Genomic DNA, 20233 nt, shown 5'->3' with positions numbered 1-20233 from the left:
TACAAAGAACACTAGTTAAAATTTTGTAACATTGACATTACTGAGGCCCGTTCCTGTACTAAGTCAATGCAATCAGAATTTTTATGAACCACCTATCTAAAATCCTGATTCCCATTATCCTTCTATTGCGTACTTAGAATCCTACGTTAAATTATAGGTCTGCGCGTTTAACTAGCCTCGGAGCTTTAAAGGGATACACAATTCACAAGGAAAAAAAAAAAAAAACGCTCCTTCCACATGAGTTTGCCCAAATCAATAGTCCCCTTAATTTATTCGCAAACTCGATAGCTTTAGGTTAAAATGAAACAGAAGTAGACACAGCTGGTATGGATTAAAAGCTTTGATTGAATATGGGCTATAAAGGGTGTTTCAAAATGATTTGAACGATTTCAATCACACACGTATATATAATTGTGCAAATTACTTAAAATATTACACATAAGGACTCTCTACGTTCAAGTTTTAATGGTTAAAAATTATAATACAATGCCTCGCAAATGATCAATGTGAGCTGCCTTTGTTATCTTGCATACATCAATTCGGTAATCGAAACTTTAATCCATGTTAAATAGAAGCTTTAATTCATCTGTATCCACTCCTCTTCTTCTTAACGAATCAAGAACAAAAGAATATTTCTAGTTCAAAGGGAACTAAGTGTCAAATATAAAACTTCGGATATTAACACACACGTATACACAAGCTTATATTCACCACACGATCATACATAAAACGTCATCTTTAAGCGTTGCTATGATTGGCACTTATATTATTTACGTACGGATTTCATAGACCCGCTGGCACATAGACCCATAATACAACAAAAAGTGTATTTTCCAGAAATTGGCACTTAGCTTCTTTAGAAATAAATACATTCGAATGATTATGACATAGCTGCTGATGCCTACTGTACTACGCAAAAATAAAGTTACCAAAGTTGATAGCTTTATTTTTTTTTATTCTTAATATTTCACATTGCTAGTAAGCAGTACATGTGATACGACAATCGACTTGTATTTTACTGTTGTAAAATATCACGTAATTGGTAACACGAGCTTACAAACGTGGTAACACAACGGGTACACGAAAAAAATAAATAATAATGTAATTTGAGATATATTTTCAAACTTGCTGTTAGTAATTCGAGGCTAAAGAATACAGAAATATACCAGAGTTAGGGGCGCCTGAAGAAAATTCTCTAGGGGGGTGCCACCTCCATGATTGCTATATTACGCCTGATATCTCTAGTATTTAATATACATGGTTTGCTATATTACGTATACATTTTCATGAGTCAGGGAGGCCAGCCCCCCTTCGAGCGCCCATGACCAGACTCCTCTTTAACTGAATTTAATGAGACCGATTATGCTTCGGTTGCACAAAAATTCGGTTAAACCGGAATAAAGTTTTAATATACAGTATTGTATATTTGATATATAGCGTGGAAAGACGTGTTGACAATATAGGATGCCTTCAAAAATGAACATTAGAATTGAACATTGGGAAACTAAATAAGTATGACTAAAATACTAAATTTTAATCCAATTCGAAAAAAAAAATAGTAAAGTTTTTTTTTTTCTTTTCTTAGCGATTCAGTTAAACTGAACTGTGGTGTAAATTTTAAATTGTATCACTTATTTACTTATTTAAATATAGTGCATTGTGTATCAGTGTATATCTATTTGTATTTTCTTTTCAAGTATAATCGGTGTAGAGAGAACACTGATGGAAAGTCTTTTACTTTCAAACTTAGGAGAAAGTTTATTGTATCAATTATTACAATATGCAGTAGTCATTATAAAGTATGAAAAAAAAGGAAGACTTAATTTCTGAAATGGATTTTTATAGAATTTCAAAGAAGAAAATGTTATAATACAATATAAGCTTCAGAAGGCCAGTTAAGAGAAAAATCAAGGTATTTTCATTAAATTTCAAACTTTTATTAAGTTTCCGAAGCCCCAAAAGTATGTTTCAAACATTTTTATTTATTTATTTGTAGGTCAATAGACATCCTACAACTTTCAAACTGTTAACAATAAGGACAATGTTGCTATCTTTGCTATCTAGTGTGATTAACTTGCAGAGAACACAGATATGAGAAAACCAAAACCACCATCATATCCACAAATTCTCTATAGCCTTATATTCATTAACGATTTTGCTTATATGAGTAAGCACTCTAAACTTTGTCTCATTGTTACTAAAATCTTAAAAACTTGGTACAGTAGCCAAACAAACCCACTTCTATGTTCTGTTGTCAATAACTTCAGTACAGTCAGATCAATCTGAATACAATCTCATGCAGTTCTATTGACAGAAAGAACGTAAACACTTCTCTGTATTCCATTTGATCAATTCATTTCCAAGTTACTGGCAAAAGACAACCTTGAAATTTTTACTGGGACTTGTACATTTATATTCACATTCTAAATTTCACCTTGTATAATTTATGTACGAAATATGCCCAAAATTTCCTGAATCATATTTGAGAAAAATTGTCAAAGAGAGAAAGAAAAACAATCAATGGTAATTTTAAGTGAGAAATAACTTATATCACATTGTAGGGGTACCAATGAAATGTTTATTTACAAAATATGAACAAAACTTCCTGAACCGCGTCTGAAAGAAATTTTACACGAAAAACACCCCCAGAGTAAACTACCTCTTGTGTGTGTTTTCCTGAGAAAATACGCCACACTCTTTAGGTTAAAGAAATACAAACAAAATCGCTTGAGTCGTTTCTGAGAAAATTGTTCTGAAAAAAAAAAAAAAAAAAAAAATTCTTGTGGAGTTTTCTCAGAGGAAATTACTTATGTCATGTTCTAGGGTTGGAAAAAAAAAGCCTGAGTAGTTTTTGAGAAAATATTCTAAGGAATAACTTAACACCAAGAGTAAATGACCTATTCTAGATTTTTTCATAGAAAACTGTTAATGGAATATTGACTTATGACTTATAACTATCTTGTAAGGGCCGTTTTGGAAAAATAGTTTTTTTTTTTTTTTTTTTCTTTTTTTTCGTTCTCTAGTAAACTGCATTTAATTTTTTAGGGTACGAGTACAAAGAAAATTTCAAACGTAAACCTGGAGAATCTTATCTTAAGTTCAAAACCAGGTCCAGTGAATGGTATGGCTTCTAGGCGATGGATCGGAACAAACTGACAAATGAACGGACGGACAGACCTCCAAACATGACTTTTTCAATATGTAGAGGCTATGAAACGCACAAATCTCTCGAAATTTCGAATTCATTTGTTTTTCACTTTCTTCTCTCCCATTGTTGCTTAAAAGTTTTTTTTTTTTTTTTTTTAAATAAAAAAAGTGCACAAAATACGAAAACTGTAGTCATTTATCACAGTCTTTTACTTGTTATAAATATTTGACTTTAACTATCAAAGTACCCCTCCCCCCAATCCTTTACATAAACTATAATCTTCAGCTATCATCACATTCCCTTTCATTTAAAAAATATTAGTCTTTAACTATCATTGCAATCTGTTTTTCTTTGTTTATAAATATTGGTCTTTCATTATCATTACATTCCATCTTTTAAAGTATTACCCTTTAACTATCGTTGCATTTCCGTGTTTTTATTAATATTGGTCTTTCTTTATCATTGTATTTCCTCTCTTAACATTAGTCTTTAACTATCAGTGTATTCCTTTCTCTTATAAATATTGGTTTCTCATTGTCATTACATTCCTGTTTTTTTAAAAATACTAGCTTTCCATTATTACTGAATTCCGTCTTTTATAATATTAGTCTTTAACTATTATTACATTCTCCTCCATTTATAAATATTGTTTCCCAACTGCCACTGCATTCTTTCTTATACACCTTGACCCTCAGCTTTCATTGTATTTCCTCTCCATAATTATTTGCTTTCAATAATTACTGTTCCTTTTTTCTTTCTTTCTCTCCTCTTTTCTTTCAAGGTATGGAATTTTTAAGTATTAACACTAAATTATCTCTTTGTACATATTACTCTTAATCTATCATTGCCCCTTTTATAATTATTTGTTTCCAACTATGACTGCATTCCCTTTTTTATGTAGCTTTTTTTTTTTTTAAAAAAAAAGCTACAATAATGCTCCCTCTTTGAAAAACTAATTTTAAACTATGTTGGTATTTTCTCGTTTTTTGAAATATCTTCCACATATTTTGGATTCTGATTTTTTTTAGCTATCTCTTTATTTTGTAGTTATATATATATATATATAGATGTCAGGTATTACTACCCTCGCTCCTTTATAAATATTATTTGAAATATATTGAAAATGAACCGGTTCAACGGTGTCATCCAAATTATTTAACAACCAGTTCTGTGATAAACATAGTAAGTAGGCTTAGTATTAATATCATTACTATATGATTATACTTTTATATATATATATATATATATATTTGTATATTACTCTTACTATGTATTCCAATGATAGTAGGAACAGTAACAACGCAAGGCAAAATAAGTTTTTTCTAAAAGGTAACTCAACACATATTATAGAAACGAACTGCATTTGTAGATTAGAAGATGATGTACAAAATTAAAATGCCATGTCAACTGGAGCATGTCTGAATTACCTGTTTAAAAACTGGAAAGGAAAAGATATGTATTAAATTCTTAAAAATGACACTAGAGTTTTTTTTTTTTTTTTTTTTTTTTTGTACTGGATTTAGAAGTGGAGAATTTTAGAAATATTTCCGGAAATCTGACAAATTTTAACAATTAGATCGGGCGAACCGGCCGAATGACACCGCTGAACCGGTTTTGTAGATATTAATATTTGAGAATAACTGTACAATATCCTTTCCCTAGGTTGGATCTGCGGCATATCTGTTAAGTAAAACAATAAAAATATAAATAAAAACCCAGAGTTCAATATAAAGTCCAGAAACACATGGATAAAACACGCTCATCTCAACGAAAGGTTTTAGACACATATAGTTTCTGCAACTCACAAAATTGACAATTATCACAACACAAAATTCAGTATTTCACTAAGAAATGTAATAGATAAGGTAGTTGAGAGCAACACACAGGAAAACACTTCCTAATGCACATTTACATATTAAAGCGAAGAAAAGCACTTGGTTTAGCTGTAAAAGAAAAAGAATAAAATAAAATCACTGGTTAGCAAAACGAGTTAAAAATCAAAAGTACAAATAATATATTTATTAAGGGAATTCATATTCTTTAGTCGCTCACACGTTTTTCTCATAAAGAAACATATTAATATTCTTAACGTCAAATATAAACCAAATTATTGCACTTCTGAAGTACATTTAATTAAAACACAGCAACACATTTTTTTTTCTTTATTGTAGTTGGTCTACCTATCAGCAAGATGTCCCGGGTTCGATCTCCAAGGGGAGTAGGATTTCATCTCTAGTTTTACCTTTGTATAGATACGGTTCACGGGTTCATCCATCCTCTGTTAAATGGACATCTGCTTGACACCAGAAATCTAGGAGCTCAAGACCGCCAGGGCAAGTGTGGAGCCACTTTCACATTGCCCTGTTCCTCATAAGAGAAATCCCTTTTTTTTCAGCCATTGGTACTCGTTAGTTTTGTGACGGAAGTGTAAACTGCAGTGTACCATAATGCTATACACACTACGGAAAATACAAGTTTAAATTTAAGAGAGCGTGAACTGAAATAATATCCACAAAAGTGTTGGAGCATTGCCTACCTATCTATACATATATATTGGTTTTTCCAATTGGCTCTATATGTTTCTTTACAGACAAGACGCTTGAACGGCAAAAGAACAATAGTTCCCTTAATTTTGCTTTTCCTTTTTCCTTCTGGATTCCTAAACACACAGCATTGAAAGAAAAAAAGTAAGAAGAAAAAAAGAGGAAAGAATTAAGGAGGAAGAAGACAGAAAGATAATGTGCTGATAAGAAGCTGTACTACTGTGTAAACTATTTTTTATTACATAGTGCAATTCACGTGCTAAATGGGAATATGTTACATCTTCACTGCTTGTAGAAAATAAAGTCAATTATCTTTTAAAAGGAAGTACTAGTTAATTTCACTGTTTTATTATTATTATTAATAGTTTAAAAACAGAACTAAGAGCGAGAAAAGCAACATAAATATTTTGACTTACTGCAATCTACTGTTTAAAAAATAATGTGATACTAAGTAAACAATAATTAGTATTTTTTAAAAAAAAAAAAGAACTACGTCTAAATACTGTACAATTACTACACACTAAACTGTTTCAGGAATTTCTGTTGCATTCAACAGTAGCTCTGAGAAACTCACATGAAAGTTTTTTTCCTACTTCTTAGAAAGTCTTACAGTTATGCGTCCCACGGTTATGCCGGCTAGACTAAAGGAGACGGTGATGATGAGAAAATGAACGCAATGGTGGAATGAAGAAAGTGGAAGGAAACTGGAGAATCTCGAGAAAATCCACGCACACGGTGTTTGTCTACGACAAAGTCCACTTGGCGCAAGCTGGGATCGAACCAGGAACCCCACACACCAGAGAAAAGCGCTCTACTACTGAGCAACCACGGCCCCACTTCTAAGTCTTAGAATTTCATTTTGCACTTTCTTTGTGTGCCCAGTTGAAAAATGACTAGGTTTAAACTTGTTAATGTAAATCCCTTGTACTCGTGCATCTCTTCTTTTGATCGAGCTATTGCTGCAAACACTTTACACTAGAACTTCTCTTGTAATGACATATAGCGTAAAACTAGTTTTGCAGAATTGAATTGAATTGAAAAAGGCTTTATTTTAGCGGGCGAGGTTCAGCATATTACTGCTCTACCATCTAACCCTTGTCAAGGAAATACATTCAGTTACACAAAAAAGTTGCAGAATTGAATTGAATTGAAAAAGGCTTTATTCAAGCGGGCGAGGTTCAGCATATTGCTGCTCTACCACCTAATCCTTGTCAAGGAAATACATTCAGTTATACAAAAAAGATACAATCAGTTAAGTACAAAATGTATGGTGATATACAACAAAAAGTACAGGTATACATTAAGATGATAAAAAGAAAAAAAACTGTCACTTTTAACAAAACACACACACACAAATACTACAAGTGAAGAATGAAAAAAGCATGAGTGAAAAAAAAAAGCATTCAAATACAGACAGGAAAACGAACACAAACCGATGAATAACACAGAGACAAAATCAAGTATGCTTGGCATTTACATTGCAGGGGGAGGGGGTGATGAAATATTTCTACAATACATGATTTTTTTTTTTTTTTTTTTTTTAAATTGAGAAACACTTGTGTATTACATATGTCTTTACACAAGAAGTTCTAGTTGAAAGTATTTCCAGTAGTAGATTATACAAAAGAGAACAAGGTTGTTCGAGTACAAGGGATTGACATTAACTAATATTTAAACTTCATCATTTTTCAACTGGACATCCCCCCCCCACACACACACACACAGAGAGAGAGAGAGAGAGAGAAAGAGAGAGAGAGAAAGTGCAAATCGTAATTATGGGAATTGGTAAAAAAAAAATCATTAAAGTTTCCCAGAGCTAGTGTCGAAGGCAACAGATATTGGTGGAACAGTTTAATGCATGTAAAGTGTATTTGGACGCAGCAAGCTGTAATATATATATATATATATATATATATATATATATATATATTAACAAATTATATCAATATGCGTCAAATTATTTGTTAAATAAGTAAACGAACAATATTCTCGAAAGTTCGAAAACGATAAATTGTTTCACGAACATTTCAGACACCAAAACCAAGATTACAGCATAAAATTTTACATAACGTTTTGAAAAGATTTACTCTCCTTTATGAATAATAGCTTGCAATCACAACAAAATTTTAATATTTTTTATTTCTCAATAATTAATTTGAAAGAAGAAAATCCATGACAGAGTTAGGCAATCTTGAACTCTCTTGTAGCTTTACAACAAACTTTCTTCTTGGGATCCTACTCTCCCCTAACCCAACATACATAGAGATTATCTGTTTGGTCCTTACGCAATAGCGCCCCCCTCTCCAGAGTTGCAGAATTTGAGGATCTATCTTCCATAGTGAAAAAATTAGTAAAGTAACCAGTACCTCCTTTTTAAATATTAACATGCTTAACTGTATGTTACCACAATAGATCATTTTATACAAAAATAAATAAATAAATAAATAAATAAATAAATAAATAAAAAAAAATAAAAAAAAAAGTTCTGTATATATTTTTCAGCAACTACAAAATGCACCCCTTTCAAACTCCTGTCTCATGCCGCCAATTGAGCAGATTTTAATCGTGGTATTCATTCAATATTCCACGTGCATCATCTACACTTATCCGAAGTAATCAACTACATCGAAATCAGGAACAGGATGCTTCAAAAAATGTGAAGAGGAATCAATTTCATAAATTTTAGATAAACTGTGGCTCTTCATTCACAAGTAATTTATAAAAATATTTTATCTGATTTACTTTTCGCCATTCAAAATGCTGAAAGACGTAATGGCAATTTCAGCATAGGCAAATAATAATTTTTCATTAGCCACATACTGGTAAAGATAATATGCTTCATTGTTGGAAACTATGCCAGCAAGCTATGATATCATGACCATAGAATGACGTGCAACTCAAAAGTAAGAACTAACCATTTTGCTATTTTGCTAATAAGTCGAATATTACTAATTTCGGTGTGATGCTCATTGACATGACAATAACATGCAGAAAACAATACCTACGGAGTCCATAGCAGATAAGAAAATTCTCGAAGTAAGCTCCCTGGAAATATTCTTCTGAAATGCAGCTTTATGCGATGAATGGCACTATTACTACTATTACTATTTTCATTTTTTCTTACTTCAATTTATTTTGATAATCATATGTTGTTTAATTTTTCATAACTAATTACCAAGGAAGACTTTACAAAGATGAATTTATTTTCTTTCTTTAAAAGTCAGCATCGCTTCCATTTTTTTTTTTAAATAACATCCCATGATTATGCTCCGAGGCTAAGGGGGGTGCTGATGTTGAGGTGGATAATAATGATGGAATGAAAAATGTGGAAAATCCACGAGGAAACTTATGCACATGATGTTTGTCCATCCTATCGAACGGGCTGGGATCGAACCAAAAGGCCCCATGCACTACAGCAAATTTAGTTTTTAAAGAACTAATTCATATTACACAGTATTAAATTGAAAATAAGCAACTTCTAATGCTTCCATTACATCAACTTCAAATACTTTTTGTACTGAGTGATTAATAAAGGAGTTAGTTATTTGTTCAGCAATGTCAAACGTTCCAGCTGGAAATAAGCATCTCCTAATATTTTACTGAATGACTTATTTATTAACTTACAGGCGGTAGGTGGAAGACTAACATTCTTGTTTCCTAATTCGAAGGTTCTGGTTTGAATCTGCGATCGGCCAACTTGATTGTATTATTATTATTATTATTATTATTATTATTATTATTATTATTATTACACGAACGCTACGAGGGTCCTTTAATTTCTGACCGTCTTTCCTCCGAAATTCTTTTCACCTCTCATTGTTAAGGATTATAATGTAAACTTATCATACCAGTTGTATGTTGATTTTTTCAATGAATAAATAAATAAGTAAAGTATTAACTTATTAGTGGCTTGCCTTTACCACGTGATACCCGGCTTCAATTCCCGGTATATGTGGTTGGATCCTACATTAAACTGCATCTACGTCTCATATTACCTCGGTGTTGAAAACGCGTTACGTTTCAATTCAAATGAATAAATATACCAAACAAACAGCTCAATAACGTGTAATTAATTTTCAAAATCTGAAAACAATGAATTCAGTCCTCTAAGCATAAGAATGCAATCAGCTAACAGAAGGAATGACTGGATTTTGACTTTAGCGATTTGTACTCCTTTCCTGTAAATAGCCATGATGATATTCGAAAATAATAATAATAATAATAATAATAATAATAATAATAATAATAATAATGAAGTCTGCATTAGCAAAGTGTACCATTTTGATGTTAAAAAAATATCATTGACCCATTATTTTATCAGTTTCAACTATTTTCTATAACCGGTTCTCGGCTCTACTTGCCTCAATCTCAACAAAAGAGGACAAGCCCGTGTAAGTACGAGTTCTATAAGCGGATAGCTAACCGAAGCTCGAGAGAGTGCGAGTATAATCTAACGTGAGCCTAATCCCGAATAAGCCACGATTAAAAAACTGGCCATCTCTGCACCATAATGCGTTCGATGATCTCCTACCGAGAATCAAAGCCGAAACTACATGCACCAAAGGCGCACATTAGTCATTAGTCAAGAGAAGAGGACCTCTCAACAATGCAGTTCAATTACTTATAATGCTATACAAGACTCAGTTTCAATATAATTTTGTCTTCAAATGTTGAATTCAGGTCTTATTGTTCTGAATTAAACTGAACTGCAGACAAATAACGACAATATATTGGTCACACCGCCTTTAAAAAGAAATCACGCACATAGAAAACAGACGTAGGTAAATAGTGGTTTCGCTTTGCAATATGAGACCTGGGATCGAATTCCTCAGCTGGACATCATCACTGAAGATTTCCAGTTTTCTCAACATCATTTGGTAAATGATCGAATGGTACCTTTAAATTCAAGTTCTGGCCGATTTCCTTTCAAAACTCTCTTTTATTAGGATTACGCTACTAGGCCTTATAAGATTGCAATGTTAGTACGTACGTACGTTACTCCACACGATATCTCTTGAATGAACGAATTTTTGAATTTTGTTTCCTGCAATAGGTAGCTAGAGAAATTATCTCGACTGAAGTCGTTAATGGAGTCAGTCTGTTAGCATTTTCACGGGTAACGGCGACTTTAACGGTGGCTACCCATATTCCATTCATTCATAAATGCGCGTTTCGCGTAATCCTCTTTACTGTCATTAGTAGAGTATCTGAAATTTTGTTAATAACTAATTTAATAAAAACAAGTTTTCATTCGTAGCAATGAGACGAATATTTTTTTCATGTTCTGTTCTGAGTTTGTGAAATGCCCTAGATTAAAGCTTTATATTGTTACAAGGAGGTCTCTGTCGATTGACATTTTACCACTGATTTTCTGATAAATTCAACTTCACAGAGCACTAGTCCTTAGAAGGTACTATGTAACATAATGGGTAGTATCTTTATGATATTGTATACTGTGCATCATTCAGCAGCTTAAGTCGTAATTGGCTTGCAGTAAAATAGCACAGTGACAAACAATATTACAAAGACGCTGATCATTTTGTTTCACAGCTCTTCTTAAGAGGCCTCATCACAGCGAAATTAAAATACCGCTAATTTTACAGTAATTATGTGATATCTTCAAATAGATAAAAGATAATCGAAATGTGGAACAAGAGCGCCCTAGACAATATTATTTTACATAAGATACCGTTATCACGACTCACTTATCTGTTTTCGATCTCGAGTCATTTTGAAAATTAGCATTTATTTTCGCGTTTCTAAATGGCTGCAAACGGAAAGCTACTAGGTGATTCGTGACAACGTTACCTCATGTAAATAATATTGTCTAGGGCGCTCTTGTTCTACATTTCGATTATCTTTTATCTATTTGAAGATATCACAGAATTACTATAAAATTAACTCTATTTTAATTTCGCAGTGATTAGGTTTGACCCAATTATGATAATACAGTCTGTTTCTCAATTATTTTAAATGCTGTGAAGAAGAAGAAACACCAAGTCCACAGACATATTTCATTAAGATTTAATCACTTACTGTATATTAATACATTTTATTTCATTACGGTCATCATGAAATCTGGATTGTCACACTATATATGAACAAGTAAATATTTAATAATGAAGTTCTTATAAAAATAATAACATCGACAGACACATCATCACATAAGCTGCATGACTCAACACGACACCCGAAGATCACTAACGTTGCTGATTACTCTGCAAGCACTTTCACGCAGAAACCATGTGCAATAATAAGCTCACACAGCATGCACTGAATTACAACAGCAATTTAATGTGAAGCAAAAGAGTTCTCGAATATATATATATACTTCTGTGATAAATACAAGATTTACAAGGGTGTGAATTACAAAAGAATAAATGCCAACCATGCATTGAGTGCTTACTTACCAAAATGTAACAAAACCGAAAAGAGCCTATGAACTGGTAATATTTTGTTGGTTCGGGTTTAATGTAACTGAAAGAACCATACGAATGGGTAATACCTGGTTGTTTGGGGATTTAACATAACCGAGAGAACCGTACGAACGAGTAATATTTTGTTTCTGGTTTAACACGACCGAAAGAGCCTTACGAACAGTTAATATTTTGCTTGTTCGAGGATTACCAATGAACGGAAAATATTTTATTTGATCAGGATTTAATATAATCGAAAGAACAAACGAGTACTATTTTGTTTGTTCGTAGTCCTGCATGTCCTTCTTCCGGAAAAAGTCCAGGTATTCTACAGAGAAAACATCACACATTTAGTTAAGAAGAATCGAAGGTTGCTTGAGAAGTAGATTTCTTGCTACAGTCACTGTTTTAAACGCATACCTACTTTTCTTTCAAACGTTTTTGTACGGCCACGTATGCAGCACTTTATGATACACAGACTTGCACGAAAGTACTTAAAAGTACAAACAAAATAATACTACGTTTCCTCCAACTTTACCATAGAACTTCTAACTGAAGATCGATGTTGACTTTTTTTTTAAGAATACTTAAAAATCTTTATGAAATTAAATAATAATTGTTTCCGGATTTTTAAAAATTATTATAGTATGTATTTCTTAACTTTTGTTATGATGATGAACAGCTGTGAAAACTTCTACGCCATTACAGTGATAACAACCATAACGATGACAATGCACTATCAAGAACATATGGATCTGGCCAAACATAGTTCGTAGGCTCGTACGCCAGGGATTTTAGTTTTATCAGAAAGCAAACAATAAAAATACTTCAGAATTGCGATACGAAAATATTTTTCACTGTTTTACAATAACAATATATCGATTAGTACAAAATCGAGAAAATTCGAGTAACGAAAATGTATGATTCTTAAATAGCTTATTGAAATAAACACATTCGTAGAGTTCATAGGCCATAAACGATTAACCATTTTTCACGCATGAGATATTTATGCATAGAAACGATAGCATGCTTCTACTTCATGAAGTGATCGGTGCACTTACAAATTAACGTGAGAATAAAATACTACACTATTTGCATGCAATTTTTTATTAGCTGCATAAAGACAAATTGAGTGAATGTTTCGAGCACTTCTGGTTGATGTGGTATAGCGCACTGTTTGGCCTCTCAGGTATAGATACTCTCTGTACTACTTTCGAAGATGTAAATTGGTTTTATATATATATATATATATATATATATATATATATATATATATATATATATATATATATATATCACCTCCCTACGGTACGTATAATCCTAGATTCGATTCTCAGTAGAAGCAAAATATATTCCAGCTTCGTAAGGAATTGAATAACATATATTAGTCTGATAAAAAAGAAAGAAAAAAGTGTTAACCCAATTTGGCCAAAAGATAATTGATAAACTATTTGAATTAATCAGAAATAAAGGTAATGACGCTCACTACACATCACCTAACTTAAACTTATATGATGAACTTTAGCCTTTCGTTGGTTGTAACGCAAGCAGATTGAGCTGAGTTGAAAATTACGACCTGCTGGGTTTAAAATTAAATGAAATGAAATCTTTGAGTTTTACGTCCGACGGTTATGCCGGTTAGGCTAAAGGAGATGGTGATTATGAGAAATAAATGAAATGGTGGAATGAAGAAAGTGGGAGGAAACGGGAGAACCCCGAGAAAACCCACGCATACGGTGTTTATCCACCACAAAGTTCACTTGGCGGAAGCAGGGTTTGAACCCGAGACCCCATGCACCAGAGGTGAACTTTCTAGTACTGAGTCACCGCGGCCCCTGTGCTGCTGGTTTTAAGTTTGATAGCCGATAAAATAAGAACACAGTTACGAAATACTGTTCCGGCTTCAAAACCAAGCCGCAATCATACGAAACATCACATTCACTGTATGGACATCTCGTTTAGTGCTTTACCCAAATACACACAGCTCACGATGACTGGATGCCACGCAGGAAAGTGAACTATTAGAAATGCACGAAACATCACTCAAAAATGTCCGAATGCAACAGTATTTTATATATGCATTATACCAGAGCTCTCACTCAAACTCGTGTGCTGTGATAAGCACGAACTTCACAACTTGGCACAGTACCCGTGTACTTTTAATTATGCGGTTAAATTAAATATAAAGAATAATTTCAAACATGAAAACAAAAATGGTTTTGGTCATAAATAGAAATTGATATTTTTAAAACCTCGCATATCTACTGTTCAAAACAAAGGTATATCGAAGCAGGTATAGGAAAGTAAAGAACTTACCACATAAATATTTAACAAAGACAAATAAGAAAAATTTGCTTACAGCTTTTGGTAACGTATTGTCAGACTCAAAAAGGGGAAGTAGCAGGAAAAAATATTTTAAAAAGGATTCAAGAAATAACGACAGATCTAACGCCAAGATGGCTTCCAGAGTCACATGATAAGTATTGTCAGGTCAAAAATTAGGATACCTCAAAGCAGGCAGAAAAAAAAATCTCCATCTTTCAACTATTTTCACTAAACTCCCTCACTCCCTCTCCCCTTAAAGTAGAGTTAAATAAACTTACCTCTACCTTTAATCTATCTCCATTCAATTCTCTCTATTTCCAGTAGAGGTAGATAAAACCAATTCCAACTTTCGTCAAGTGGAAATAGACTCTCTTCACTTACCTTGAAGGAAATAAAACTAGCTCCACCTTCCACCTGTTCCCACTACACTTCCAGCGGAAGCAGAATAATCATCTTCGTTTTTGATATACTTATATCTAACTCTCTCCACTTCTAGTGGAGACAGATAGAACTACCTCTACTATTTACCTGCTTTTACTAATTCTCTCTACTTCCAGTGGAGGTACATAAAACTATTTCCAATTTTCACTTATTTCCTCTAAACTCTCTTTACTTTCAATCTGTAAATATAACTTCGTGTCCTTAAAAGCCACATGGCGTTAGATATACCGTTAATTCAGTAATACCCCCCCTACTTTAATATATTTTCCCTACTACTCCCTAATACGAGGGGTGTACTATAATAATTTACACGTTCTTTTCTCTTCCAAGTGCTAGACCACTGAAGCTGGGAAGGCAGTCACAGACACCTAGAACTTCCATCTACCAGTTGAGGGCGTCACTGTCAACGAGAACAAAAGGGGGGCCCTGTGCAGCCCATTTCTTGAACCTTTGTGAGTATTACTGACGAACAACGCGGAAAGTGATTACGGAGGGCAGCGCTAAACGTCGTGGTTCTTGTAGAAAGAAAGCATGACCGCTGCTGAAATCCATAGGCGATTAGTGGCAGTGTGTGGAGAACACGCACCATCGCGTGAAACAGTGTACAACTGGGTAGAAAGTTGGGAAGTATGTAGCACCTCGATGAAAAAGAGGAGCAGTTCTGGAAGGAAAGACAATATCAGTCGTCATCGCCGTAGAAGACAGAACCATTCAAGAGAAAAAATGTATCACCTTCTCCGAAATGGAGGCTGCTGCCACAGGACTAACCAGAAACACCCTGCAGTACATCATGCATAATCACTTACAGTTGGGGAAGGTCAGTGCAAGATGGGTTCTTGTCTGCAGAGCAAAAACAATGTCGTGTGGACGTGTGCAGAGAACTTTTGCAACGTCATGATCATGATCCCAAAGATTTCATGCCTAGGCTTGTGACTGGTGATAAGACCTGACTCCATTACCATGAGCTGACAACGAAGCACCAATCAATGCAGTGGAAACATCATGACAGTCCAATACCAAAGAAATTTCGAACAACACCTTCAGCTGGGAAATGTATGGCTACAGTGTTCTGGGACACGAAGGGATTATCGTGTTCGACTGACTGGAATGTGGAGCCATGATTAATAGCACAGCGTATGAGGAGACCCTCAGACGCTTAGGTCGAGCCATTCAAAGGAAGCGGCCACGAAAATGGATGAAAAAAGTGTTTCTGCAACATGATAGTCCTCATACCTGCCATTAATCAACTAGGGTTTACAGTGCTTGTGCACCTTCCACACTATTCGGATTTGGCTCCTAGCGATTACCACCTGTTCGTGGTAATGAGAAAACTTCTGCATAGTTATCGGTTTGCAGGTACTCATGAACTTGAACAAGTTGTTTTAACATGGATGCATGGGACTCCAAACAACTGGATCCAGGAGGGTCTTCTGAAGCTGAACACCACTGGTAAAAGTGGATGAAGATAAAGGGAGATTATATTGACAAAACGAACACATTAGTTGTTGTGTAACCTGTATGAATATGTCTGAAAAAAAAAAAAAATGAAATTGTAAATCATTATAATACGCCCCTTGTACATGTTTTCTCCTCTCAGTGTAATGGGAGATTAGCGAAAGATCTCATCAAGTTCTATTTTACTTGTGTTCGTTTAGCTGTGTTTGAAACTACTACTTAAATTTACAAATTAATTTTAAAAAAAAATGTAAGATATATACTATAATTAACATTCTAAAACCACAGAGACACCTAAGTACTAAAGTGCATAAAATTCTGATAACCAAAACCATACAAAAACTACAACTACATTCGTGTCAAGAGAGAGCTCTAGTATTAATACACATATTTAGGTATATGCTACAAAGCTTTGGTTTTTAAATATCTAACATATGCGTGCTAAGTTTTAACAGAGTAACACAAAAACAGAGGCATTACCACTACACCAACTACAAGACAACAAAGGTTGTTGCACAACAAAGCACCTACGTTTAGCACCAGACGGTTGCAGGCGAAGTGAATTCAGATTGAAGTTGAGATTGAGAAAAGTAGGTCGGGCTGAAAAAAGGATAGATATTATACTGTTAGTACAACAAATATACCCTGTATACACAATATTATACATTAAAAAAAAAAAATCATACTGAAACAGAAGCACTTACACACACACACATACATACATACATAATTCCCTCCTAAGACACATACACACACACATTTACGCAACATCACACAAATACACAGACACACACGCACACATACGAAATCTCACACTCTGTGGCATGGCTTCTGTTTAAAGTCAGAGAGACTTATCAGAACAAACTTTCTTTCGAAATTTATTTTAAAAACAATACGAGTAATTGGGTAAAATTTTACAACTCTACCACACCACAACTTAAAGAACAACACCAACGAATGCCATGCTATCTTTTTTTTTAAAAAAATGCAGTATAATCAAATATCTATGTATATATATATTTTTAAACAAAAGAATACTGATCAATTGCCACTCACAATTAATCAACCATGACCAAACACGCTCAAGAGTAATAAAGATAAATGCTAAATTTTACTTTTGTCAGTGATTTCTTTTTAAAATTTATTTAAGTAATTCTGAAAAAATTTCATGCAGCATAACTCACTTGATTTTTTCTGTAAATGAATTTTTCTACTATTTCTGTTCTTAGAAGCAACATAATTAAAAGCAACTATATTGAATAGTTACTCACTGACTTTAAACTAGCTACGCACTCGCTACCTACAAGTTATTCTGACATGAAAAACAATTTGTTTTCATGGGATACTTAACGAACAAGACAAAAAAGAAAAACTGACATTTGAAAAATATTTTTTGTTTGTACATTACAGCAAAAAAAGGCTACGTACAAAAAGTATAAGATATACTTTTCTTTTACGAAATGAATTCATATATATACTGCTGTTTCCAACAACTATTTTTCACTTTCAAAATATAGAATTACGTTATTCTATGGCACACCATTTAACAAATAAACATCGTGATGCAAACACACATTGCAATTCGCTCCAACATCTTTGTTCACTCAAAATTCATCACATGACAATTGTCGAAACTTCTAAAATTACACATTGACACAGTCATAATAATAATGATGATGCTTATTTTTCTTTCAATGGAGTGACAATCATGCCATGAAAACTTATATATACATCAGCTACGAATTGATATGCTACAAATTTTCTACAGATGCAAGATTCGACATGATTACAAAATTTCCAACATCCGAACACTACCAATTCTAAAGCCCTAACAATACATTACAAAATAAATTATTTTTTTTTATACAATTATCTTTCATTGTTAGGGCTGCAACAAACTACAATGGACATCTAATAAACTTTTTGATAATCATACCAAAGACTGATAGTGGTATGTTATCATGAGGTTCTTTTTTTATCTTATCTACAAAAGAGAGAGAGAGAATCTTGGATCAAATGCATTTTCCATTCACAAACTGATTTCCATGTCATGTACTAACTCTACCCCATACATGCCAAACAAAAATAATCACACAGAATAACTTTTTTAGTTCCACATTGCTACTTAACAACTACCAAACTACTTGGGCTTTTCTGGCTATCCACCATACTAAACACAAAAAAGGGGGAAAGGGCATGAACAAAAGGCTAAAACCTAATCCTAAAACTGAAATAAAACTAATATAAACTGTTTTATGTATATTAAAAACCGGGACCGATTAGTACACTAAAGCTATAGTTATTATATCTTAGCAGTTTGATAGAACTTTCTCCTATGTCAATCCGCTACAATTTCCGAAAATAAGCAGCAAATTCTACGTAACTAATTTTATTGAACTTCCACAGATTGTTTCCAGAAATAATTTTTAATCCCTATCGGCAGTTCTTCTAGGATTTTAATTACGAATCATGTAAATATTAAGAAATACAAGTAAAAAAAAAAAAAAAAAAAGTTACAGAAATCGGATATGGTGGTTGTCACTTATGAAAAATGAAGAACACACATATACAAGTATCCTATCTGATTTTTTGTCCCTTTCTTGTTTCACATTTAACCATCTTTTATATCTTCTCTAATTCATTCTTGAGGTAAGTCGCCCACAGTGATTGAAAAATCATCTCTGAAAGCAATTCATCGAAGCTCAATAAGGTAACTTTCACACAATTTGAGTTTGTTGCCTTCCTATGCGTTAATAACTATAAAAATAGCAAGCTTCAGCTCAAAGCTTTTTTTTTTTTTTTTTTTTTTCAAGTTCATCCTATTACATTGAATTACTTCATGAAATTTCGATTCATATTCAAAATATTCTTTACTTAGAGTTTTGTCATTAATTATACTTATGACATTCAACAGAATTTTCAAAAAGTGCCTTTACATATAAATTTTGTCCTTCTAGAATATTTTTAATAGAAATTTCTATATTTTAAAATTGATTATAATTAATAACAGAGTATCAGGAAGGGGATACTTATTTGCATTTCATTATTTCTCTTTCTTTTTCATGTAAGTTACCCTATGCTGGATATCCATAAATACAAGCTTGATTACATAACTTGAATAAGCACAATAACATAAAACCGTTCCTTGGTATTTCATACCAGTGTCAACCACCCAATTATTTAATTTAAATAAAGTTTACTACATTATTATTTGGAACAGTAGATTAACTTGGATATAAAGACTTACATCATCCCAAGCTGAAATTCTTCTTACTCTTTGGAAACTTGAAGAATGAGTCTACCCTTTACTTTCATTAAACAACAAAGATGGTGAAAAGTAAAGAATCTGTCACTACTTGGAATATACAAAGAAAGCATTGCTAATTTTCTAATTTTCATCTAATTGCTTCACTGCTTCATTCTCTGCTAATATTCTAATTTATGATATACAAATGAATTCACATCTCCTCATTTGTAAGGACATTGATACAAATTTTGTATTATTTCCTACCCAATCAATGACAATGTACCATATAACCACATACATAAATTTTCCTCATTAATATGGTATTGTGATAAATAATTACACTTTCTAATACGAACTCTAACAAGATAAAGTATAGATTAGCGCCTTTATATTTGTTTTTTTTTTTTACGAGAAGAACATATTTCATTAAACTATAAACTATACACAATTAAATTTGAATACGGAAGTCAAACAAATTCAAGCGTTACCATGTATCTAGACGGTACCTAATTTTTTTCCCTCATGACAAGGAAAAATACGAGCTCGTGTTCGAGTTTTCACAAAGTATGACTTGCAAGATTTAAACAGAATGTAACATCATCCATTGTAAGGTCGTGTAAGAATCGTAGATGCAGTTTTAAATTTTAGTAATACAAGT

At 33.0% G+C, this 20233-nt stretch overlaps 1 protein-coding gene across 3 annotated transcripts in view; it reads right to left on the bottom strand.

Moving 5' to 3' along the window:
- Khc-73 (Kinesin heavy chain 73) overlaps positions 1-20233 on the bottom strand; it is a 571786-nt gene that overhangs the window by 31613 nt on the left and 519940 nt on the right. For 2 of the 3 annotated variants that reach the window (XM_081755750.1, XM_081755751.1), the window contains one exon: positions 16860-16928. The exons of the other annotated variant lie outside the window; for it this stretch is intronic. In XM_081755750.1, the coding sequence (XP_081611876.1) occupies positions 16860-16928 (69 nt within the window). The remainder of the gene's footprint in view (positions 1-16859; positions 16929-20233) is intronic. 3 annotated transcript variants of the gene reach the window in all.

Source organism: Thermobia domestica, chromosome 4 (genome assembly GCF_964235325.1).
Source record: "Thermobia domestica chromosome 4, izTheDome1.hap1.1, whole genome shotgun sequence".
In the NCBI taxonomy this organism is placed as follows: domain Eukaryota; kingdom Metazoa; phylum Arthropoda; class Insecta; order Zygentoma; family Lepismatidae; genus Thermobia; species Thermobia domestica.
This window is presented reverse-complemented; position numbering and strand designations above follow the sequence as displayed.